Here is a 10,085-nt window from a genome sequence, read left to right as displayed (position 1 = left end):
GGAAGGAAGAATATTTCATGCAAATGGAAAGACCAAAGCAGGAGTAACAATACTCATATAAGACAAAATAGACTTTAAAACAAAGTCTATAGCAAAAGACAAGGGCATTAAATAAAGATAAAGGGGGGCTTCCCTGGTGGTGCAGTGGTTGAGAGTCTGCCTGCTGATGCAGGGGACACGGGTTCGTGCCCTAGTCTGGGAGGATCCCACATGCCGCAGAGTGGCTAGGCCAGTGAGCCATAGCCACTGAGCCTGCGCGTCCGGAGCCTGTGCTCCACAATGGGAGAGGCCACAACAGTGAGAGGCCCGCGTACCGCAAAAAAAAAATAATAATAATAATCATGATGGTAAAGGGATCAATACAAGAAGAGGATATAACACTTGTTAACATATATGCACTTAAATATATAAAGCAAACATTGACATAACAGGAGAAATTGACAGAAATACAATAATAGTAGGGGACTTTTTTAATTTATTTTTTGGCTGTGTTGGGTCTTTGTTGCTGCACACGGGCTTTCTCTAGTTGCAGCAAGTGGTGGCTACTCTTCGTTGCAGTGCGTGGGCTTCTCATTGCAGTGGCCTCTCTTGCTGTGGAGCACGGGCTCCAGGCACACAGGCTTCAGTAGTTGTGAGACGGCATGGGGGATCTTCCCAGACCAGGGCTCGAACCTGTGTCCCCTGCACTGGCAGGTGGATTCTTAACCACTGTGCCACCAGGGAAGTCCCAGTTGGGGACTTTAATACCCACTTACATCAATGAACAGATCACCAGAAGAAAATCAGTAAAGAAATAGTGGTCTTAAATGACACATTAGATTAGTTGGACCTAATAGATATCTACATTCCACCCAGAAACAACAGAATACATGTTTTTTTCAAGTGCACATGGAATGTTCTCCAGGATAGAGCACATGCTAGGCCACAAAACAAGTCTCAACAAATTTAAGAGGATAGAAATTATATCAAGCATTTTTCCCAAACACAATGGTATGAAACTAGAAATCAGTTACAGGGAGAAAAATGGGAGAAGCACAAACACATGGAGACTAAACAATGTTCTACTTTAAATAAATGGTGGGTCAATGAAAAAATCAAAGAAGAAAGCAGAAAATACCTTGAGACAAACGAAAATGGAAACACAACTTTCCAAAATCTGTGGGATGCAGGAAAAGCAGTTCTAAGAGGGAACCTTATAGCAATACAGGACTATTTAAAGAAATAAGAAAAAAATCTCTAATAAACAATCTAACTGACCATCTAATGGAATTAGAGAAAGAAGAACAAACAAAGCCCAAAGTTAGCAGAAGGAAGGAAATAATAAAGATCAGAGAGTAAATAAATAAAATAGAGACCAAAAAAAAAAAAAAAAAAACCCAACCCAACTATCAATGAAACCAAAATCTGGCATTTTTTGAAAAGATAAACAAAATTGACAGATTTTTACCCAAGCTCATCAAGGAAAAAAAAAGAGAGAGAGAGGACCCCAAAAAACAAAATAAGAAATGAAAGAAGAGAAATAACAACCAATATCACAGAGATACAAAAGAAATCATAAGAGAATACTATGAACAGTTATATGCCAAAAAATTGGGCAACCTAGAAGATATGGTCAAATTTCTAGAAACATACAACCTTCCAAGACTGAATCAGGAAGAAACAGTCTGAACAGAGTGATCACTAGTAGTGAATTGAATTTGTAATTTAAAAAAACCAAACAAACAAAAAGAAAAAACTCCCAGCAAACAAAAGTCCAGAAAGCTTCACAGGGAAATTCTACCAAACATAAGGAAGAACTAATATCACCCTTCTCAACTATTAAAAAAATTGAAGAGGAGAGAACATTTGTAAATTCATTCTACAAGGCCATCATTACCCTGATACCAAAATCAGGCAAAGACACTACAAAAAAAAAAAAAAGAAAGAAAGAAAGAAAGAAAATTGCAGGCCAATATCTAAGATAAATATAAACAAAAATTCTCAACAAAATATTACCAAACCAAATTCAACAATATAAAAATCCCAAAATCAAGTGTGATTTATTCCAGGAATGCAAGGGTGGTTCAATATCCCCAAATCAATATGATACATCACATTAACAAAAAGAAGGATTAAAAATCACACGATTATCTCAATAGACACAGAAAAGGCATTTGACAAAATTCAACATCCATTCATGACAAAAATTCTCATCAAAGTTGTTATAGAAGGAACATATCTCAATATAATAAAGGCAATTTATGACAAACTTACAGCTAACACCATACTCAACAATGAAAAGTTAAAATCTTTTTCTCTAGAATGAGGAACATGACATGGATGCCCATTCTCATCACTTCTGGTTAACACAGTTTGGAAGTCCTAGCCATAACAATCGGAAAAGAAACAGAAATAAAAGGCATCCAACCAGATGGGAAGAAGTAAAACTGTCACTATTTGTAGATGACATGATACTGTGTATTGAAAACTCTAAAGTCTCCATCAAAAAATTATTAGAACTAATAAGTGAATTCAGTAAAGTTGCAGGATATAAGAATACCTAGGAGTAAACTTAACTAAGGAAGTGAAAGTCCTATAATCTGAAAACCATAAAACACTTATGAAGGAAATTGAAGATGATACAGAGAAATGGAAAGATATACCATGTTCATGGATTGGAAGAATTAATATTGTTAAAATGTCCATACTACCCAAAGCAATCTACAGATTTAACACAATCCCTACCAAAATACCCATGACATTTTTCACAAAACTAGAACAAATAATCCTAAAACGTATATGTAACCATAAACACCCCAAATTGCAAAAGCAATCTCGAGAAAAAAGAACAAAGCTGGAGTAATCACTCGCCCTGACTTTAGACTATACTACAAAGCTACAGTAATCAGAATAGCATAGTACTTGCACAAAAACAGACACATAGATCAATGGAATAGAATAGAGAGCCCAGAAATAAACCCACACACTTGTGGTCAATTAATCTACAACAAAGGAGGCAAGAATATACGATGGAAAAAAGTCTCTTCAATAAGTGGTACAAGGAAAACTGGACAGCTACATGTAAAAGAATGAAATTAGAACACTTGTTCATATCATATACAATAATAAACTCAAAATGAATTGAAGACCTAAATTTAAGACCTGAAACCATAAAACTCCTAGAGGACAACATAGGCAGAACACTCTTTGAAATAAGTTGTAGCAATATTTTGGGGGATCTCTCTCCTAACACAAAAGAAATAAAAGCAATAATAAATAAATGGGACCTAATTAAACTTAAAAACTTGCACAGCAAAAGAAATATTGACAAAATGAAAAGACAACCTACTGAATGGGAGAAAATATTTGCAAATGATATTACCAGTAAGTGGTTAGTTTCCAAAATATATAAATAGCTCATACAACTCAGTATCAAAAAGTCAAACAACCTGATTAAAAAATGGACAGATGCGCATCTGGAGCTTGTGCTCTGCAATGGGAGAGGCCGCGACAGTGAGAGGCCTGCACACCGCGATGAAGAGTGGCCCCCACTCACCGCAACTAGAGAAAGCCCTCGCACAGAAACAAAAACCCAGCACAGCCAAAAATAAATAAACAAAGAAAGAAGCTTTCATTTTTTTAAAAAAAGGGGCAGAAAACCTGAATAGACATTTTTCCAAAGAACATATACAGATGACCAACAGGCACATGAAAAGATGCTCAACATGGCTAATCATCAGAGAAATGCAAATCAGAACAATAATGAGATATCACCTCACACCTGTCAGAATGGCTACCATCAAAAAGTCTGCAAATAATAAATGCTGGAGAGGGTGTGGAGAAAAGAGAACCCTTCTACACTGTTGGTGGGAATGTAAACTGTTGCAACCACTATGGAAACAGTATGGAGCTTCCTTCAAAACTAAAAATAGAACTACCATATGATCCAGCAATTCCACTGCTGGGTATATATCTGGAAAAGATGAAAACTAATTCAAAAAGATACAGGCACCCTGATGTTCACAGCAGCACTATTTACAATAGCCAAGACATGGAAGCAACCCAGGGGCTCATCAACAGATGAATGGATTAAGAAGATGTGGTATATATATAATATGGAATACTACTCAGCCATAAAAAAGAATGAAATAGTGCCATTTGCAGCAATGTGGATGGACCTAGAGAATATTATGCTTAGTGAAATAAGCCAGAGAAAGACAAATACTATATGATTTCACTTATATGTGGAATCTAAAAAATAAAACAAATGAATATAACAAAACAGAGACTCACAGATATGAGAACAAACTAGTGATTACCAGGGGGGAAAGGGAAGGAGGGAGGGGGAAGACAGTGGTAGGGGATTAACAAACTACTATGCCTAAAATAAATAAGCAACAAGGATATACCGCACAGCATAGGAAAATATAGCCATTGTTTTATAATAACTTTAAATGGAGTAAAATCTATAAAAATATTGAATCACTGTGTTGTATACCTGAAACTAATATAACACTGTAAATCAACTATAATGCAGTAAAAGGAAAAAGAAATAAATTGGAGTAATTGTCATTTTGAAACATTCTCCCATATTGGACATTTTCTTTCTCTAGCAATATTAGAACTCCCTTGTGTTTAAAAGGGAACAAAAAATCCTCCCGCCTCCATCCATAGCTCTCCTTCCTCAGGCTCCCAAGTTCATCCTTTGCACCCATGCCCATTGCCTCCACCTCTCATCTGCCCATTCTGCTGTTAACACCTTGCCACCACCTGCACATGGCCGTGCTCTCTCCCAAGCCACCAGCAGGACCATGTCCCCTGGGAACTCTTTCCAACCCTTACCCTGTTCACCCTCTTGGGAGCATGTGGCTCTATTGGTCATCCCCTCTTTCTGGAATTTTCTTTCTTGGCTTCCAGGACGTTGGGAAATCACTCATGCGTTTATTTATTAATATCTTTTGAGGTCTGTACATACCAGGTACTGGGCCAGGCACTGGAGCAAAACAAGATCAACTCTCGGTAGTCACGTTGGTCACACACCGAGCAGAGGCAGATTTCATCAGATAAGCACACAAACCACTGCTTGAGAACTGGAGTGAGTGCTATGAAGGAAGAGTGCGGGGGTTTTGAGAACATAAGACAGGGTGCCCTCACCAAGGCCAGGTGTCAAGGCTTCACTCAGGAGGCAGTGCTTTGAGCTGAGGTCTGCAAGAGGATCAGGAGGCAGCTACTTGGGAAGACCAATCTAGATGTTGCAACAGCACGTGCAGAGGCCAAGATGATGGAGGAGCACAGCCTATTGGGACGTTGTGAAAGGAAGCCCCTATGACCAGTGCAGAGTGAATGAGGGGGAACGTGGCATGAAGTGAGACTGGAAGGGTGGGCTGGAGTCAGCTTTTGCCTTGTAAAACCATGGATTAGGATTCTGGACTTTATCTTATGTGAAATAGCTGTATGGGCATACAAGTTGTGACCTGCACAATCCCTGGGGCCAGAGTTATATTGTAGTCTGTGGTAATGATACCTTGGAAATATGAAGATGTGCCCTGGAGTTATGCAGTGTGCATCCTGCACAACCATACCCAGAAGCCAAAGAGTCTAGCTGCAGTGGGTAGAGTGGACTGGAGAGGGCAAGAGGCTTTGAGGAGCCCAGTTAGGAGCCTGCTGCAGTGGCCCCAGTGTCAGCCTACCTTCCCCTTCACGCTCACTCCCTTAGTGAGCTCACCTCTGTCCCTGTCTGCCTTTCTAGCAGTTCCTTCTTAGGGTAACTTCCTAATCTTTGACTTGGGTGGAATTTAAGGAACACTCATCACCAAGCAGTCAGGGGAGGACAGGAATCAGCCCAGAGGGCATAGGACCCTACCTGACAGAGGGTGATTCAGCATGAGCAAGGCAAGGTAGCAGGGCTCAGCCACTGGGCAGGGTCCAAGCTGGAGGCTCACATATGTGCACGAACCAACATGGGAGCAGAAAGGAAGCTGAGCTCCAGGCCTCACGGGTGGTCCCTGAGCCCCTGGTCTATCAGCAAGAGAGCTTGGAGCAGAGTCTGAGCCCAGCAGGGGTGGAGTAGGGTTGGTCTACAACTGGGATAAGGCCTGGGAGGGGGCAGGCAGGATGGGGCCCAGGGGTTTGGGGAGCCCTAAGGAGATTCCCCAGCCCTGGGCCCTTGGCTTATGGCCCAGTAGGTGTTGATCTTTGCGGGGCCTAGGGCCTGGGCACACCTGACTGTGGCAGCTACAACTGCAAGAGTCCCAAGGCTAAGACCTGGAACCACAGCCCAGCCTGCTAGAGCTACCGGCCTCCCGCTCTGCTGGTCCTGGATGATCCCTGTTCCTGTTGACCATGCCGCTGCTGGAGCCCTGACATTGTCCCCCAATCCCTTCCCTCCCAGTGACTCAGCCTCCCACCTTTGAAACCCAGAGCATTTATTATTTTCTATTATTTTCTCTTACATCATTTACTTCATCAGACCTTCTGCACAGTTAGGGTTTTTTTCAAATAACTTTAGTGAAATATTATCCAACGAGCCACCATGTAACCAGCACCCAGCTCAAGGGATACAGCAATCCCAGCTCCCCAGACTTCCCTCCGCTTGCCCTTTTTGGACATAATCTTCAACCTCAACTCTCCTGACTTGTATAGTCATCAGGCTTTTGCCTTTTTCCTTCTTTTTTTTTTAAACTTTTCCTTTTCCTTCTATTACCTCAGTCTGCATCCCTAAGTAGTAGGTAGAGTTCCTTTCTTTATGTTTTCACTATGCCAGTTCCTCAGGGAAGGCGCTCCCACAGGGGTGTGAGTGCAGAGGGGCAAGTGCAGGGTGGGGCCTGGGGGGGCAGGAGAAGGCAGAGGAGTCCACAGAGGGTTAGAGGGGCAGCCAGAGGAGGTGACCAGTAAAGAGAAGGAAGAGAGGGAGGGGTCAGGGGAAGTGAGGGCGGGAGGAAATGGTTGTATAGAAGCTCAGGACCGGGCTTCCCTGGTGGTGCAGTGGTTGAGAGTCTGCCTGCCGATGCAGGGGACACGGGTTCGTGCCCCGGTCCGGGAAGATCCCACATGCTGCGGAGCAGCTGGGCCCGTGAGCCATGGCCGCTGAGCCTGTGCGTCCGGAGCCTGTGCTCCACAATGGGAGAGGCCCGTGTACTGCAAAAAAAAAAAGTACCGCAAAAAAAAGCTCAGGACCCACGGTGGAACTCTCCTGAAAATATAATCCAGCTCCCAGCCTCAAACCCGGCCGCCTTGCTCTGTCCTTAATCCTTCGGATGACACATCATCTACTGAGTACTCCCTGCCGGGTGGGCTCCTCTGCCCTTTAGGGGCCCTCCCTCCCGTCTTAAGGGAGAGGCAGCTTAGTCCTAACTCACCACCTCGTCCCCCAGTGTAGCTGCAGGCCCTCCCCTCCTCAGGGTGAAGGCAGAGGGAGAGGGGCCCCAAGAGACAGGTGAGACCCAGGGCACAGAGTCGGGTCAGGGTCCTCTCGCCTGGGATTCTGTTTCCAGGGCAAAGACTACATGCTCTGGGGTCTGCTTTCTTTCAGTGAGAGATGAGACGCCCATGCCCCAGCACCTCTGCCTCTCGCTGCCCCCTGCTCTGGATTCTTGCTGCACACACTGCCCATCCTTCAACACCTACCTGCCCCTGGTTGTCTCATGGGGATGCTCTTCCCTCCCAGCAGGACAGGGAGCTAGGTCTTCAGGAGCACAGAATGACGTCCTGTGGGAGAGGGGAGACACCCTCCCCAGGACCATGCTGGGCATGTGGTGGGTGGCAGAAGGAAGAGGACACCTGATGCCAGTTTGGGGCCATGTGGCACCACTGAAGCAATGTGTGTTTTTTTGTTTTCTATGCAGACATCGTCAACTGTGACCTGAAATCCACACTGCGGGTGTTGTACAACCTCTTCACCAAGTACCGGAACGTGGAGTGAAGGGCAGACCGGACCGTCCCCTGAACCGCCTTAACCTGCTTATTCCTGTCTCTTGCTCTGTGCTCTCTCCCAAGTCCGCCTGCTCTATTCCCAGAGATAGTGGAAACTGAGATTAGGAAGGAAATGATCAGTAACTCAGTGGGCTGACGCACACCTCCCAGGCTCTAAAGCTGACCCTGCAATGGCTTGTGAAGGTTGTCACCATCCTGGTGCCGGGTCCAGAGTTCCCTCAGTGTGATTTGGAACCAACTTAGGCACAAGAGCCCACCCACCCTCAGAAGATGAAAATAAAGATAATAGTTACCATTTAATGTGTGTAACCTATGGGCTGGGCACCACACTAAGTGCTCTGAGCTACTCAAATTCATGAATACTCATGACTCCCATTGAAGCAGATGTTATCAGCCCCTTTTACAGATACGGAAACTGAGGCTCAGGTTACACGACTTGCCAGAAGCTGCCATCTGTTTTTCTTCTTTGAAGAACATATGTGTTAATAACCAGCCTGTTGCATTACAGTCTCTGCACATTCTATTCTTGTGTGTGTGTGTGTACGTGTGCACCTGTGCCCTCCAAGAAGACAGGAGCCCCCTGATCTCACCACGAGGCAGGCTAGGTCAGGGCTCAGTGATTCACACTGAAATTGGCAAATCAAATTTCACCCAATTAATAGTGTGTGTGTGGTAGGAGTCGTGTCCCTCAACTCCTTTGCACATGAAAATTATTCTTAATTCCTTCAGATTTGTAATAACCCCTTACTCTGGTTTCAGGGTGACATTTGGGGTGGATTCTGTTTAAAATTAATGGAGTGGCACATTTTGCAGCCTTCTTGCTTGATTGCATGTAATGGAAGTGCCCTATATTTTCCTACAAAATAAGTCCTCAATTCACTATCGTTAGGCAAATGTACAATATACCCAGGCACCACAGAGAGCTGTGCACGGGCCCATGCGAGCAGGGCTTGGGAAATAGGGCTCTTCAACAGGGACCCTTGAGCTTAAAGAAAGGAACTCCTTTTTTCCCTCTAACTGATCATTTAGACCATTTCTGGCTAAGTCTGCCCACATGCAATTACTGGCTAATTCAGGCAAGGAAAAATGTAAGTTATTTAGACCCAAGCTGAGTGGTTTCCTTGCGTGGGCTCCCTGCAGGCTTGCGGTTACATGGATCCTCTCTACGTGAACCCAAGTTTGGAATACAGGGCTCTAGTTGTCCCAGCCTGCGGGGCCTGGAGGGATAGGAAAGGGGCTGAAGTGGGGGTGACTAGGAGGACAAGAAGCGTGGGGCAAATACTTGCACACTTAGTATGCATGGGACCCCCTTAGACCGCAGGTTGCAGCTTGGGGTACTTAACACTTGTACTCATAAGTTGACCAAGCCCTTGGGATAATTAATAACTTGTACTGATATTATATCTTCATTATAGAATTTTCCTAAGTATGCTCAGTGGACACCAGTCTGTATCCCCACCGCCAGAAATCTATGCCTGCTTTGTCACTACTTTAGGCCCAATTGCACAAAGCCCATCCCTAGTTTGAGGAATTCACTGTGACCTCTGTCTACGCCACCCAGAGGGAAGCCTCCCATCATGTCCAAAACATTCCTTCCAGCTTTTCATCACTTCTTACTCTATGGTCTAGCTGCAGTCACTCAGAACCCATACAATTTCGATATACTACCTATGTCTGGGGAGATTTTTCTCTAAGAAGGAAGTATTACTCAACATAATGAGCATTAAGGATAGAAAGAAAATGTACTCTCTGTGTCAACTGGTGTAAAAGTATACAATTCTTTTTATATAATTAGTGAAATATTTCATTTGTCATTAGGAAACACTAAATACTGTGATATTTATTTGCTCTCTTTTAAATTCCTGATAGCAAATCAACATAAATAATTGCTTCGTCTCCTTGAGCAATACTAAGGCAGGATGAAATAAATAATGCATTCATTTAAACGTGCTTTGCTGTATGAATTTTGTCTCCTTTTTTTGTGTTCTTATATTCAAGCTGCAAGTGGACAGTGGACAAGTGGCCTTATTAAGATTACTCTTTTTTTATATTTTACAAATATACTGTATGAAGACACGTCAGAACACTCGGAAACTTTTTTAATAGCAGGTCTAATTTATCAGAAAATTGTGTTTCAAGACTGAGGTCTTCTCCACAGTCCAGAATCCCAGGGC

The 10,085-nt window shown here is 43.5% G+C and overlaps 1 protein-coding gene across 2 annotated transcripts in view; it reads left to right on the top strand.

The window, feature by feature from the left end:
• The window catches only part of PARVA (parvin alpha), a 188,524-nt gene extending 178,667 nt beyond the window's left edge, over positions 1 to 9,857 (top strand). For both annotated transcript variants that reach the window (XM_081239088.1, XM_081239087.1), the window contains one exon: positions 7,824 to 9,857. In XM_081239088.1, the coding sequence (XP_081095214.1) occupies positions 7,824 to 7,900 (77 nt within the window). In that variant the 3' untranslated portion in view covers positions 7,901 to 9,857. The remainder of the gene's footprint in view (positions 1 to 7,823) is intronic.
• The last annotated feature ends 228 nt before the right edge of the window (positions 9,858 to 10,085 follow it).

This window comes from Mesoplodon bidens (genome assembly GCF_964165515.1).
Source record: "Mesoplodon bidens genome assembly, chromosome: 7".
NCBI lineage: Eukaryota > Metazoa > Chordata > Mammalia > Artiodactyla > Ziphiidae > Mesoplodon > Mesoplodon bidens.
Note: the sequence above shows the minus strand (reverse complement) of the source record. Positions and strands in the feature narration are given on the sequence as shown.